The 15,074-nt window shown below is 42.5% G+C and overlaps 1 protein-coding gene across 1 annotated transcript in view; it reads right to left on the bottom strand.

The window, feature by feature from the left end:
• The window catches only part of col7a1 (collagen, type VII, alpha 1), a gene marked incomplete at both ends in the record, with an annotated part of 62,197 nt that overhangs the window by 1,069 nt on the left and 46,054 nt on the right, over nt 1-15,074 (bottom strand). The window contains 25 exons of the mRNA XM_080846059.1: nt 1-59; nt 443-451; nt 642-690; nt 950-1,003; nt 2,425-2,502; nt 2,936-3,052; nt 3,540-3,602; nt 5,169-5,231; nt 5,391-5,444; nt 6,196-6,249; nt 6,461-6,541; nt 6,922-6,993; nt 7,780-7,851; nt 8,724-8,780; nt 9,067-9,102; nt 9,656-9,700; nt 10,079-10,138; nt 10,306-10,341; nt 10,748-10,819; nt 11,251-11,376; nt 12,079-12,138; nt 12,840-12,875; nt 13,144-13,188; nt 14,713-14,772; nt 14,958-14,993. The exon at nt 1-59 is cut by the window's left edge and continues 31 nt beyond it. Of these exons, the coding sequence (XP_080702185.1) occupies nt 1-59; nt 443-451; nt 642-690; nt 950-1,003; nt 2,425-2,502; nt 2,936-3,052; nt 3,540-3,602; nt 5,169-5,231; nt 5,391-5,444; nt 6,196-6,249; nt 6,461-6,541; nt 6,922-6,993; nt 7,780-7,851; nt 8,724-8,780; nt 9,067-9,102; nt 9,656-9,700; nt 10,079-10,138; nt 10,306-10,341; nt 10,748-10,819; nt 11,251-11,376; nt 12,079-12,138; nt 12,840-12,875; nt 13,144-13,188; nt 14,713-14,772; nt 14,958-14,993 (1,494 nt within the window). The remainder of the gene's footprint in view (nt 60-442; nt 452-641; nt 691-949; nt 1,004-2,424; nt 2,503-2,935; nt 3,053-3,539; nt 3,603-5,168; nt 5,232-5,390; nt 5,445-6,195; nt 6,250-6,460; nt 6,542-6,921; nt 6,994-7,779; nt 7,852-8,723; nt 8,781-9,066; nt 9,103-9,655; nt 9,701-10,078; nt 10,139-10,305; nt 10,342-10,747; nt 10,820-11,250; nt 11,377-12,078; nt 12,139-12,839; nt 12,876-13,143; nt 13,189-14,712; nt 14,773-14,957; nt 14,994-15,074) is intronic.

The raw sequence follows: 15,074 nt of genomic DNA, 5'->3' as shown, positions 1-15,074 counted from the left end.
CGGCATGGGGCCGGTCCGGTAAGATTGAGCCGGGACAAGGGGCCTAGAGTCCAACCCACCTGGACACAACCCATCCTTAGACACCCACAAACTCAACACTCATCGCCCTTAGAGCCCACCAATCATAAGCCAACAACGGCGACAGTTATATTAACACAAAACAAACACGTAAATTAGCAACAATGAACAATGATTAGTCAGTTAGGGTCCTCACGACGACACATGGACACGTCACTGGACAACACACTTATCATATGCATGCAAGACGGTGTGATATCAGAAAGGAAAGAGCGCTGTTTAGTCACACCAGTACAATGTCTCAACTACATTGTGACCAACATTACACTGCCACCAAACACTGTCATCAGTAATGTCATTAATACAACACAATACAATACAATGTCAATAATGTCATTTTAAATTCGTTTTATGGGGCACTTACCTCCACAAGCTATGAGTGGGAAGGGGGGTGGGGTTAAGAGAATACAAATAAAATTCGTTAGATGAATCCAATATGTTGTACAAAATCTCAACACACCTGCGCTTTACAGCTGACCGTGTTTTTCACTTTTTATCCATTAAAACAAATGTTTGATACTTGGTTGGCAGAAAGCAGGGGCGCACTGTTTAAACAGACTCACCACAATGCTGATTCATCTCAGTGCGAACATACGTGCGGATTTCATCCTCCTGAGGGGATAAGAACAATGAACATGAATCTGCTATGTTATCTGTTAAACAGGTGTCAGGTTAGTATGCATGTGCTTTCCATTGTTCCTGTGTATGTGTGTGTTTTTGTGTGTGTGCACATGTGATTTGCGTTTTGTGTTTTTTGTGTGTGTGTGTGTGTGTGTATATGTGTGTATGTTGTATGTATGTGTGTGTGTGTGTGTGTGTGTACGTGTGTGTGTGTTATGTGTGTGTGTGTATGTGCATCCGCCCTGCTGACCGTTAAGCCTGGATCCCCTCTATCTCCTTTGTCTCCAGATAGTCCCAGTTCTCCCTGGAAAGGTATCAAGAGAACAGAGTTAAAGGAGATATTATTATTGTTATTATTTTAATATTCATTCATTTTCACTGATGCATGTCCCTGTATGCGTCAGTCACTACCCTGGCCAAACTGACCAACCATCTAGGGTCACCTCTGCAAAGACGAAAGTCTGATTTAGTCGAAGGTAGACATCCAAACATGTCACAGACACCACTGTTGCATCGTAAACTAAGATCTCTGTTTGGCTGGTGAGAAGTATACAAACTCTAAGCATGTAAACTATTAGTATACAAACTACAGTACAGAAACTGTACACAACAAACTAAGATCCCTAGATTTACTCTATACCAAAGATGCCATTTAGTAGTGCACATTCCAGGGGACTTTTTACAACATAGCTCTTGTTGTAAGGTAATCATACTTCAAAACACAATGTAAAAAATCGATTGCAGAACATCTAGGTGGCCAGCACATACAACAGCACACATCCAATTACTCTGCCTCACTCCCTGAAACAGACACACTGTGCCTCACTCCCTCTAACAGACACACTGTGCCTCACTCCCTGAAACAGACACACTGTGCCTCACTCCCTCTAACAGACACACTGTGCCTCACTCCCTGAAACAGACACACTGTGCCTCACTCCCTGAAACAGACACACTGTGCCTCACTCCCTGAAACAGACACACTGTGCCTCACTCCCTCTAACAGACACACTGTGCCTCACTCCCTGAAACAGACACACTGTGCCTCACTCCCTGAAACAGACACACTGTGCCTCACTCCCTGAAACAGACACACTGTGCCTCACTCCCTGAAACAGACACACTGTGCCTCACTCCCTGAAACAGACACACTGTGCCTCACTCCCTCTAAGAGACACACTGTGCCTCACTCCCTCTAACAGACACACTGTGCCTCACTCCCTCTAACAGACACACTGTGCCTCACTCCCTCTAACAGACACACTGTGCCTCACTCCCTGAAACAGACACACTGTGCCTCACTCCCTGAAACAGACACACTGTGCCTCACTCCCTGAAACAGACACACTGTGCCTCACTCCCTCTAACAGACACACTGTGCCTCACTCCCTCTAACAGACACACTGTGCCTCACTCCCTCTAACAGACACACTGTGCCTCACTCCCTCTAAGAGACACACTGTGCCTCACTCCCTCTAAGAGACACACTGTGCCTCACTCCCTCTAACAGACACACTGTGCCTCACTCCCTCTAAGAGACACACTGTGCCTCACTCCCTCTAACAGACACACTGTGCCTCACTCCCTCTAACAGACACACTGTGCCTCACTCCCTCTAACAGACACACTGTGCCTCACTCCCTCTAACAGACACACTGTGCCTCACTCCCTGAAACACACACTGTGCAGCGAAGTCATCCTTGTTTCCCATAGATAGGATGTCACCTGTTCTCCTCTCTCTCCAGGAATGCCTGGAATACCCCGAGGTCCAACCATGGCAGGTCCAGGAGGGCCACGCTCCCCCTGTACACACGCGCACACACACACACACACACACACACACACACACACACACACACACACACACACACACACACACACACACACACACACACACACACACACACACACACACACACACACACACACACACACAGATATATTGTATATACATAGATATATTCTATATGTGAATTAAAAGGGACACACTTTGGCACTCTATGTCCAACTAATGTACCCTCAGAAAGGACATTTATCATGGAGACTTATTATCATAAATGCATATGTGTAAGTAAATATATCATGGATAATTCTAGACCCCTGATGACACAAACAGACATACATTCACATAAACAGGCATGCACACGCACGCACGCACGCATGCACGCATGCAAGCACGCACGCACACAAACACACGTACACAACACACACAACACACACAACACACACAACACACCTTTTTTCCTTGCAGTCCTTCGGGCCCTTTGCCCCCTCCAGGCCCCTGTGGGCCGGTAAGACCTGCCACCCCATCGACTCCTCTTAGCCCCGGGGGCCCAGGGATACCGGGAGGCCCCTAAAGTATAACACAGAGACACAGAGAAGGGGGAAGAGTAATAGTGAGATGGTGTATTAGGGTATATAAGTAACTACTTGATTAGGCATATAAGTAACTACTTGATTAGGTATATAAATAACTACTTGATTAGGTATATAAGTAACTACTTGATTAGGTATATAAGTAACTACTTGATTAGGTATATAAGCAACTGCTTGATTAGGTATAGCACAACAGGCTAATAGGAAGTGCAACTCCACTCTGATGCTCCGTGCTTGTCCTTACAACCCTGACCCTCAATTTAACACTTAACCTAATGTTATTAGTAGCTAATTAGTAGCTCTTGTTACATCAATATATTAAACTGATAGGGATTGTTACAGTACAATAAGACAAATGGAATGTAACAGTGGCACAAGATGAAATGGAAAGAACAACAGGGTGATTCAAATAAAAAAAAATGGAAATGTAATGTAATTAGAACAATATGCAGTTTTCAACTCACCCTTTCCCCCTTTTCCCCATGACCTCCTCTTGGTCCTGAGAGGCCATCAAACCCTCTGTCACCCTAAAGATGTGCATATAGACACAAACACACAAACACACACACACACACACACACACACACACACACACACACACACACACACACACACACACACACACACACACACACACACACACACACACACACTGAAACTTAATAATATGATAATGATAATCAACTTCCTTGATAGAGGAATATATGTTTTTAAGGACAAAAAAACTTACATAAAATGTATACGGGCCATTCTACCGAATTGATGCAAAGTCATGTCGGATATATTTAGAATTTTTTTATGGTTTATTCCCAAAACTTTGTCCGTATGTATATTGTACCATATCTAAAGTACACATATCTAGTACCAGAACAGTCAAGTTTTATATTGTATTTTCAGAATGTGTTGGAATGTTTTTCCTCTTCCAAAAATTGTCACTACCGAAACATCACATTTACTATAGTAAAAAAGTATTATTATTGACCTGTTCAGATTGTGTTTCCTTCCCTTCTCTGAAGAGTATTTTTACAAATATTTCTTGAAGGTTTTCACAAGGAAATCCATAGAAATTAATTTTTTACCTAATTTTCAAGTCCAATTTATCTGTTTCGGTAGTGACTGCACTGTTTCGGTAGTGACTGCACTGTTGGATGGATGTTCATTTCTCTCCCAAAATCATCCAAAAGGTGCTCTGGGCCGCCCTTTAGTCCACACAACACATTTATTTAAAAATTATGGGATTGAACTACTTACCATTTCATTTTGTCACTACCGAAATCATCTGGTCACTACCATATGTTTCGGTAGTGACTGTTTCGGTAGTGACAATTCTAGCTAACTTTGAGCATAAATAAAGAATTCTAGCAAGCACACAGCTTGCAAACACATCTTTGAAGAGGTGAACACACATACAAACATAAGATTTTCCATGAAACTCCAAAAGGTTTACTTAATTGAAGAAAACATGCGTTTCGGTAGTGACAATTCTTAAGGTTACACGTCGATTTTCAGACTTTGGAACACATTTATATAAAAACTATGGGATTAAGCTACTTACCATTCAATCATGAGGGACAGAGATGCAGAGTCACTGCATGGTCAAAAATGCAGAGTCGTGGCTAAAACACAGGCTCAGCCAATGGACTAAAACTCTTGTGTTTCGGTAGTGACATGAAAACTAGGGACATGATTTTTTGAGTATAGTAAATTGATTTAAAAATTAAACCCACAATAAATCTAAATATTCCAAGTTCTGTTTCAACCCAATCATAAAGATCTTTGAAATTAAATCATTGAAAAAAATCTAAAAAAATTGAAATGTGTTATTTAAAGGCATTGAAATTTAGGTGTCAGGGTTGGGGACAGCTACTTCCCAATAGAAAGTACCCTATAAATGATGATTTTGTACATATTTAGCTTATCACTATCTCATGAAATGCATTGGGTTTATATAGACCATAACATTTTCTAATTAAATATCTATGCCTAAATACCTAATTGTTTTGTAAATAGTTTTTATTGTTGAGGGACTGCATATTACACGAATTCGGTAGAATGGCCCATACACAAATGTTTTTTAAGGACAAAATCTTCACCTTTTCACCGATAATTCCCTCTTTGCCTTGAGACCCAGGGACGCCTGGAGGACCGAGTTCTCCCTGTGGGTGTTAGTTTTAGATATTTAGTTAGGTCTTGTGTGACTTAGTTTGAATCAGGTCATGGATTGAGTGTTTGTGTGGGTATATCTGTAAGAGTGTGTGTGTGTGTGTGTGTGTGTGTGAGTGTGTGTGTGTGTGTAGTTTGTATGTGTATTTTACCTGCTCTCCTTTCCTCCCTGGCATTCCAGCTCGCCCATGAAGACCACCATCTCCCTGTAAAAACAAACATTACAAGTAGCATTACAATACCAAAGTCCTCTCAAACACTTGTATATGTGTAACACACATCTCCCCACTAATGATTTTACAAATACACACCCACCCACCCACCCACACACACACACACACACACACACACACACACACACACACACACACACACACACACACACACACACACACACACACACACACACACACACACACACATACACATACATATCAGGGCACCCTAAGCTTGTTGTTGTTCCAGGAAAGTATAGAAGCATCCTCGGTCTTCTATGACCGCACTGTGATCTGTGTCAGAGGATGTTAATTGTAGAAAGCTGGTTGCTAAGGGAAACCCTGTCAGCACCATGGACAGAGACATCTCAGCATCACAGCCCAGGTATAGTGGACAGTAGACAGTGGACAGTGGACAGTGGACAGTGCGGAGAGCCAGCTACCATTCTCTCAAAATGTATGCAAACACAGCATCTGAAAGGATTAGAAGCAGCCACCCCCATCGACAAAAAGGTGACATAACATTTGCATGAGTGGAATAATGGACCACACGGCAGTCAGGTTGAAGAGATATAACGACCCTAAAGGTATACAATGACCACAATCTGAATCTCAGTGTGCATTATTTCTAACTACCCAAATGCCCTGTCATCTGTTATTCCTAATAAAACTAAAGTGAATACTTGACTAATTTCATTAGACTTCATGGAGTAGGACGTCCTAAAGCTGCCAACTGCCTCACCTTATCTCCTTTGGGTCCAGTCGCTCCACAGGCTCCTTTAGAACCTCGGTCCCCCTAAAAAACAGACAGATAATTGGCCCCTTTTCATCATCAGTCGCATACCACACACGTCTATGACACAGAGCTGATTTATCCAGTGCCAGCATTTCCAATGATACAACTTTATCTGATACAATTGTATCTGATCCGAAGACCTCATTGTATCTGACTAACATGCATTAGATATATCTTAATGTACAGTAATGCATCTGAAACATGCACACACCTTGCCACCTCGAGGCCCTGGAAAGCCGAATTCTCCCTTTTCGCCACTAAGTCCGTATAGGCCATCTTTCCCTGGAGTGCCCTGGAGGAAAGACACAAAATCCTTTAAGCTCTGTTTCAATGTATGCAATTTTGAAAATCAATTTAGGTCACGCACACATGCGCACGCGCACGCACGCACGCACGCACGCACACACGCACACACACACACACACACACACACACACACACACACACACACACAGGGCCCTACCGATTCGCCTGCCAGTCCTGGCATACCAGCTTCACCCTAAATAAGAGAGAGAAAGAATTTAAATTCATACAGACAGAGAGGGAGTTAGAAGTACATTTAAGTCAACAAAACATCTGTGTGACGTGTGGCCAGGTTTTCATATTGGCTGCTGCTGCTGCCTGAGGTGTTTTTTGTGATTATCAGGATTATTGCTGATTGATGCTGATCACCTTCTGTCCACCAGGTCCTCGAGCTCCGGGGAATCCGGTGGATCCTCTGGTCCCTGCTTCTCCCTGTATGCCCTTTAAACACACATATGAATATGTTTACACACACGCACAAGAACACACACTTATGTACATGTTAACACACATGAAAAACACCCCCCCACACACACACAGACACACACACACACACACATGTTTACACGTACACACACACACACACACACACACACACACACACACACACACACACACATGTTTACACACATGAACAACACACACCCATATGAACATGTTAACACACATGCACAACACACACATATACAAATGTAAACACATGTGATGGTAAAATAGAACACATTTTATTGTATTTGGCAAACATTCCAGCTGTCGAAGAACAACTACACTCTGTGACCAGTCCAGTCCAAAACCCATTTTTAAAAATATTTTTTAAATGCAATGCATATGCCAAAGCCAGTGGTTCCTACACTTTTCATGGCAGGACCCCCTCTGACAATGACAAAGAAGTAGGCTATAAACTCCTCACCAAATAGTTTAGTTTTACAGTAAGAGCACTGCCATACTTAATCTGACCCGTAGTTGGTTGTTTAGGATTCTCGTTCCGTTTCCCCCTCAGCCCGCACCCCCCTTGAAATAACTCTGCATCTTCCTGGGGGAGCCGGCCACACTTTGAGAACACTGGCCTAAGCCAAGGATTCAAGGACAAGGGGGAAAGTACTCAGAAGAGAACCACTGGACTGTCTGGCTTGGTCACTGACATTCAAAATGGCTAACTTCTTAAAAACGCTACAGCAATCTTCCCCACATTACCTGATACAGACACACAAAAACAAAAGCACACACCTGTTGTCCTGGAGGTCCCTCTTCTCCTTTCACGCCTTTGTCTCCCTGCCCCCCTTTCGGCCCCCGGTCACCCTGAAGGAGGATGGACATTGACAAGATAAGACAATAAATACATTAAAAATCTCATTCAAAAACATACACAAACACACACACACACACACACACACACACACACACACACACACACAGACAAAGGCATCTGATGGTTTAGAATGTTTCAAACACATTTCATAACAGCAATAGTTGCGAACCAACATTTCCGCAGGATGTCCTCCCCAGGTTGCCAGTATCCTGAGACTCTGTTTACCTGTGGCCCTCTGCTGGCCGTTACGTGTTTTGTCCTTGTGTGCTTTTGTTTGTTTTGGTTTACTATCAGTTTATTGTCCCGCCCCTACTTCCTGCCTTTATTCTGTTTTACGGCTATTTGAAGCCTCACTTGTTTCCCATCATGATTGTATTTCCTAGCCTTCTTATACCCTGCTCTGGCTGGGCCTCTCTGTCAGATTGTCTCGTTTCATGTGCTCCTTCAGTTTGTGGTTTCCAGGGAATTCTGAACACGGCTATTTGAAACTTCCACCTTTTGTGAGTTTCACTGTTAGCATTACGTTTGCATTCCCTGCCTGCCTGTTTTTTTTTCATGCTTTTTGTGGATTGCCTTGCCTGCCTCTTTTGTTCAAATCTGTTACTAAGCTGTTCTGTACATTGTACAAATAAACTGTATAATAACCTCCGCTTGGGTTGGATCTCTTTGATCAGAAACCTAACACCAGTGTGTGTGTGTGTGTGTGTGTGTGTGTGTGTGTGTGTGTGTGTGTGTGTGTGTGTGTGTGTGTGTGTTTCAATATAGTGTAATATACATCTGGTGCTACAATGCAGAATGTATAGTGAGCTGGGCTGGAGTGTCAGCAGATCACCTGTATGCCTGCAGGAGGAGGCTAACTTACCCTTTCCCCTTTGATCCCTTTCTCCCCTTGTTCACCACCCACAAGCAGAGTTTCACCCTGTGCACAAGAAAGTAAGAAGAGTGTTCACTGTACTGCATCTCAAGGTTTTCCGAACATAAGAAACACAAGAATTGTGGTCCAAAACATGATCAATGGAGTTCAATTTATTGCATTTGGATTTTTAATACTTTGAATATTTCTTTTCAAAGTTTAATTTGAAGACTTACACATTACATTTGATTTCATACAAATTGCTTTACATTGCATTCAAAATGGTTAAAATGTCATGCCTGTAAAACCCAATGGAAAGCATGTTAACATGTCATCCAACATGGCGACAAACCTTTTCTCCTTTGTCTCCTGGAAGGCCGCCATCACCCTGAGAGACAATATGTATGTCAATAGGCCTGTCACAGTCATCATGGCTATTAACATCATCAATACAAAGAGCTGGGCGGCTGGGCCGGTTTACACAATTTCTCCTGACCACTAAGTACTGTGAGATATGCATAGAATGCACAGTTGCCACACAGACATGCCATTGTTCATTGTTGTCATCAAATCCAATGAGAATTAGCTTGAAGTTAGCCATTGTTGTCTAGCGAGAATCACTTCAGACCGAGACAAAATAAAACGATTTGAGTGGCAAGAGCAGGAATGTTGAGGTCAAGACCTGCCTATGAATGTACAGTTGCCCTCTTACTGCTTTCTGCCAACTGCTGAGGAAGGCTACTGCATGTGGCATTAAAACCTCTGGTGAACGTCAAGTGTGGAGTGTTTTTGCTGATACTTACTTTCTCTCCTCTGCCCCCTCTGCTACCTGGAAGCCCCTGCAATCACACACACACACACACACATGTTGGAGTGGAAGAGAACACATGAGATACATTCACACTGGAATACACAGATGAGGGCAGTGGAGAGGTGTTTACCAAAAGGCCTCGCTCTCCATCCAGTCCAGCACGGCCTTCCTCTCCCTACAAACGCACACACACACACACACACACACACACACACACACACACACACACACACACACACACACACACACACACACACACACACACACACACACACACACACACACACACACACACACACACACACACACACATGCAGACACACACAAAAATGACTTTATTAGCATCACTGTCATCCCAGGACCTTGCACAGTACAGCACAAGGATATGTATGTACTGTTTCCTTGAATATTCCACATAAATAATGATTTCAGAAAGAACTTCTGCAGACTTCTGTACTATTCAGCAGACTGTAGATCTCTAGATCTCAACTGTTCAGTGCATCTTGTGATGTGGATGAGCTCCAGTTCTCATGAGGAGTCACTGGAGACCTACCCGGGGTCCGGGGTCTCCCCTCTCTCCTCTGACTCCTGGGGCTCCTACTCCAGACTCGCCCTGGGGAGGACACACATCATAAACACTCTGTATGCGCCCCATAATAGACATTTCATATACAGTAGGTACAGCATAAAGCAGTGGTCGAAGAATGTATGTGTATCGTATGTAAAAATTTGCCGTAAAGAGTTATTAATGAAGTACATTCAATCAACATAAACACCTACCTTGTCACCTTTGAGACCATCTGTGCCAGGTGCACCCTAAGGGAGAAGTGACAAAACTGAAATGAATACTCAGCTACACGTTTGTATGAAACTCAGCTTCATGTGTCTGCTACCTTGAAATGAGTTTATGTGAGTAACTGTGGCAGCTTGCAAGTGGGAGTTGTAAGATTCAGCGAAAGCTGTTTTTTTTTACCTTCTCCATTGACTTATGTGTGTTTTGGTGCTAGCAAACGGTTCAAAAGGGCTGTTCTTACCGATATGAACATGAGGTAACAGACACATATGAAGTAAGCCTCACCACTATGCCCCTTTCCAACATGTGTATATGGAGGTCACTGCTGAATGTGTGTTGTTGAAAACTCTAAAAAAAATCGAATGCCCGTTCTAATGTTCTAACGGCCCATTAGAACGTGTGTACTTGTAACATGTGTGGAATACTTACTGCAGGGCCAGGAGGGCCTGCAGGTCCTGGTGCCCCTGGGTTGCCCACTCTCCCTACAAAGCCCTGGAGACCCTGTAACACCAACACATCCCACAGTCACACACACACACACACACAAGTGTGTACACATGGAGGAGGAGAAAAAAAAAGTGTAGCATTGCAATATTTATCTGCCCAAAGAAAATAATAAATAAATAAATAAATGTGAGAAAATAATCGAATGTATCACAAAATCAAATTCCATCATTGCAGCATCGTAAAATTTAAAGAATCGCAATGTATTTGATCATGGCCAAAGAATCGTGATAGTATCGCATTGTCTCCTGTGGCAATATCCACTCTCATAGGACACCTTTCATTAAATAAATGAAAACACCCAAAGTATACCAAACTCACAGATATACATCACTGCTTTCACAAAAGGTAGAGACAAGTAAAAAACAGGAAATGACCACTGAGTCAGCATCCTCCCACAGAGACACAGGCGTATCTTGCCTACCCACCCTCTCTCCTGAAGGTCCGGGGGGCCCTGGCAGACCCGTCTCCCCTCTTTGGCCTGGCTGACCTGAGATTCCTCCTGCACCCTGAGGCCCTGGGGGGCCTGGGGACCCGGGGAGGCCAGTGTCTCCCTGAGATACACAAACACAGAGGTCACTTTGGGCAGGGTTGTTATCTACACTAATTTTATCCTCGTTAACACTTCAGTTTTAGCTATCCTGGGAGGGTTGATTGCATAAATGGTTTTTGGTCAGAGAATAAATAATCTTGAAACATTGCTTCTAAAAGTTATAAACTAAATCAAACATCTCTCCCAATGTAAAACTTCATGTCACAAGCTAAGCTTATGCCCTAACTTCTATTATGGAAAATTGTAACAATAGCAATAAGATTAACACTATAGGGAAAATAGGAAAAGACAATGGAAAATGAAATCAGGTGAAAACCATGCCTGTAGATGGAGGATGAAAGTCTAGCACTCTTGATACTTCTCTAGCTGTATGAGCTATACTGTATTTGACTAAAATCAGCTGATTGTCTTGGACAGTTAGCTGTGACTATACTGTAATTGACTAAAATCAATTGATCGTCTTGGACAGTTAGCTGTGTGCCTATACTGTATTTCAGCACTTATTTCTTCATTTCAGAAGTGTAACAGGCTGTGGCATGTATATCTGCTCATGTGTGTGTGTGTGTGTGCCCCTTGTGTGCACATGTGTTGGTGCTCAAATGTGTGTGCTCGTGTGTGAGTGTGCAATCATGTGTGTGTGTGTGTGTGTGTGTGTGTGTGTGTGTGTGTGTGCTCGAGTCTGTGTTCATGTGTGTTAGTATACCTTCAGCCCTGCAGGTCCTAGTCGCCCTGGAGGCCCAACGAGTCCCACTCCTTTCTCCCCCTGCAAATAGACTCATAGTGACCACCAGCCAGACTCATCATATCACAACAGCCCTCTCATACACCAGTGAGACATCACAGATCTACAACAGCCCTTTCATACACCTGTGAGACAATGTAGGTTCAACACATTACACCAGGTTCATCATTAGATTAGTAGTCTAAATGATATCTGAGTACACATCTACCCTTTATCTAAGCAAAAGGAAACGAGAGCTGTGCATTGCCAACTGCCAACCCAAACCCATCATGTGACAACATCCTGTCTACCCTCTTTGACACTGAAATTTAACATTGTATCACACATGGCTTCAACAGATAAGAGTTTACTTAGGGCATATATCCTTTATCTACGCTGGGGAATACCTTCCCATAATCATTATGTTGTAAAACACCGTCTACCCTGTATCTAACTATGGGGCAGCGTTGGTTAACATTGTATTACGTTAGTCTTCATGAGGCCAGAGTATATACTCAAAGGATCAGTCTTGGCTGAGGGGAAAAGGGGGAACAAGCAGTGAAACTCCAGAGGTGTTGGTCTTACTTTGTCTCCTTTAGGCCCTGCTGGTCCAGCAAACCCCTATGTAGAACAGTCAGTGATGACGGACACAGACAGAGGGAGAAATAGAGTGTGATAATTTCACCTCCACCTGTATATTACAGTCTATGTTAAGTCCATGTTATGTTTGTGACTAAACTCACGTCTTCACCTGGTGTTCCATCATCTCCAGGCACACCCTGTGAGATAGACAGACAGACACACAGACAGACAGACAGACAGACAGACACACACACACACACACACACACACACACACACACACACACACACACACACACACACACACACACACACACACACACACACACACACACACACACACACACACACACACACACACACACACACACACACACACACAAAACCAACCAAACCAAGCAAGATCACTCACTGTACTCAATGTCGATCACAAAGATAAGCCAACGCCAACAGAGTTATGACTTACCTTTTCTCCTTTGATTCCAGCAGGTCCTTTGTCTCCTCTCTCGCCCTAGAACACAAACATACTACTTTAAAAAACAAACATACTGATTAAGAACACAAACATACTACTTTAGGGCACAAACATATTGATCTGGAACACAAACATACACTGTAAACCCAGACAGTTCTACTAACTCATTAACATTATGTATTCAGTACTTAAAACCTGGTATTTAGTTGACCCAACTTAAAATATATTAGTTTTCTGAGCAAGTGCAGACGTTTTAATTGTATGGGAATATATTTGTTTGAGTTAACATTGCCTGATAACTCAAAAATGTTAGATCTGACGTCATCAACGTCGTTAAGAACACCATTGCAAAGCTCTTGCGATGAGGGACGGGCACAGCAGACTTAAGGTAGAGGAGTCGTTTAGTAATCCAGAGGTTGGAAGGTTGCTAGTTCGATTCCCCACTCCTCCTTACCAAGTGTATAAGTGTGAACCCCTAAACTGCTCATGATCGATAAATGCAAAATTCCTTGTCAATCGCTTTGGATAAAAGCGTCTGCTAAATCACAGATGTAAATGTAAATGCAGTGGCAACACTGGGAAGGCGGTCGACCAATGACAGTTCTCTCTACAGTAAGAGCTTGCGCAAGAAGTTGAAACGTAAGGAAGATACCCTTTCATAAACTTGTAATAACTAGTTTGAGAAAGACCCAGAGAAACACATATATCTGACGAGGCTAAATAGATTTTGGAATAATATGAGTTCAGAGAACTCAAAAATTATGAAAATGATAACACAAAAAAATCAGAATAGCCGATGTATAATTTTTGAGTTAAGTTTACTTAAAAAAATATATATATATGTACTCAAATTTTCTTATGTAATCGGTTACATCAAAAGTTTTGAGTTCTCTGAACTTGTTCAGGTTTACAGTGTACTGACTAATGTACTGACTAAGAACACAAATATACAGACTTAGGCCCAGTCCACACTTAACCGGGTACATTTGAAAAAGCATTTAAACATGCTGGGTTTTGCGTTTTGTGAACAGGGAAAATTGTCAGTTTCCGAAACGATGGCGTATGGTTGCCATGACACTGACATACAAACAGCCAAGACATTAACAACAAACAGCATTTTGGTGTGGACGTAGAACATTTGGAAAACGGTGCAAAACCAATAGTGTGGATGGAGACCAGGTTTTACATATAATCAACTTTTTTTTTAGATTTATCCAGCTTAGTGTGGAAGTAGTCTTAGAACACAAATGTACAGAATTAAAACACAAACATACCGATGTATAACACAAGAGTACCAACTTGGAACACAAACATACAGATTTAGAACACAAACATACTGACTTAGAGATTAAAAAGTAGACTCAGAAACAAGTGGAGGATCCAGTGTAGATGGAAAGACAATGCTAAAGGTATACAATCACATGATTTGGTTATATAGTGAATGGCTTAGTGAAAAACTCATTCCTACAAGCAAATCCTGGAGAAACTGTGTTTTAGGAGAGAGAATGAAATGTCAAAGGGTAAATTTGATGGTGTTGACTGTACTGGTACTTGACTTACCTTTAGTCCAGATAGTCCACGCTCACCCACAGTGCCTGGTAGAGTTTGACCTGGGAGACCCTGAACCAATCAGAGATGAGATCAGTTAAAGCACAGAATTCTAAACCAAGACTCCTCCAGATTAGCTATTGCTGATAACATCATGTATGGTAATGGTGATTGTATAACTGCATAGTGGTGCTGATTTCTTTCTCTGGTGAAATTGCAGTGTTGTGTGGCACAGGAAAAAATGAAGTGAAACTCACTCTCTCCCCCTTCAGTCCGGGAGGACCAGCTACACTCTGAGGATGAGAGGAGACAGAAGGTTAGACAGACACTGGATGTAAGAGAGTGAGATACAGAGTGTGTTTTCAGTAGGAGAT

Source organism: Sprattus sprattus, assembly GCF_963457725.1.
Source record: "Sprattus sprattus genome assembly, chromosome: 10".
Taxonomy (NCBI): Eukaryota; Metazoa; Chordata; class Actinopteri; order Clupeiformes; family Clupeidae; genus Sprattus; species Sprattus sprattus.
The sequence above is the reverse complement of the archived record's forward strand: the minus strand, read 5'-3'. Positions and strand labels throughout refer to the sequence as shown.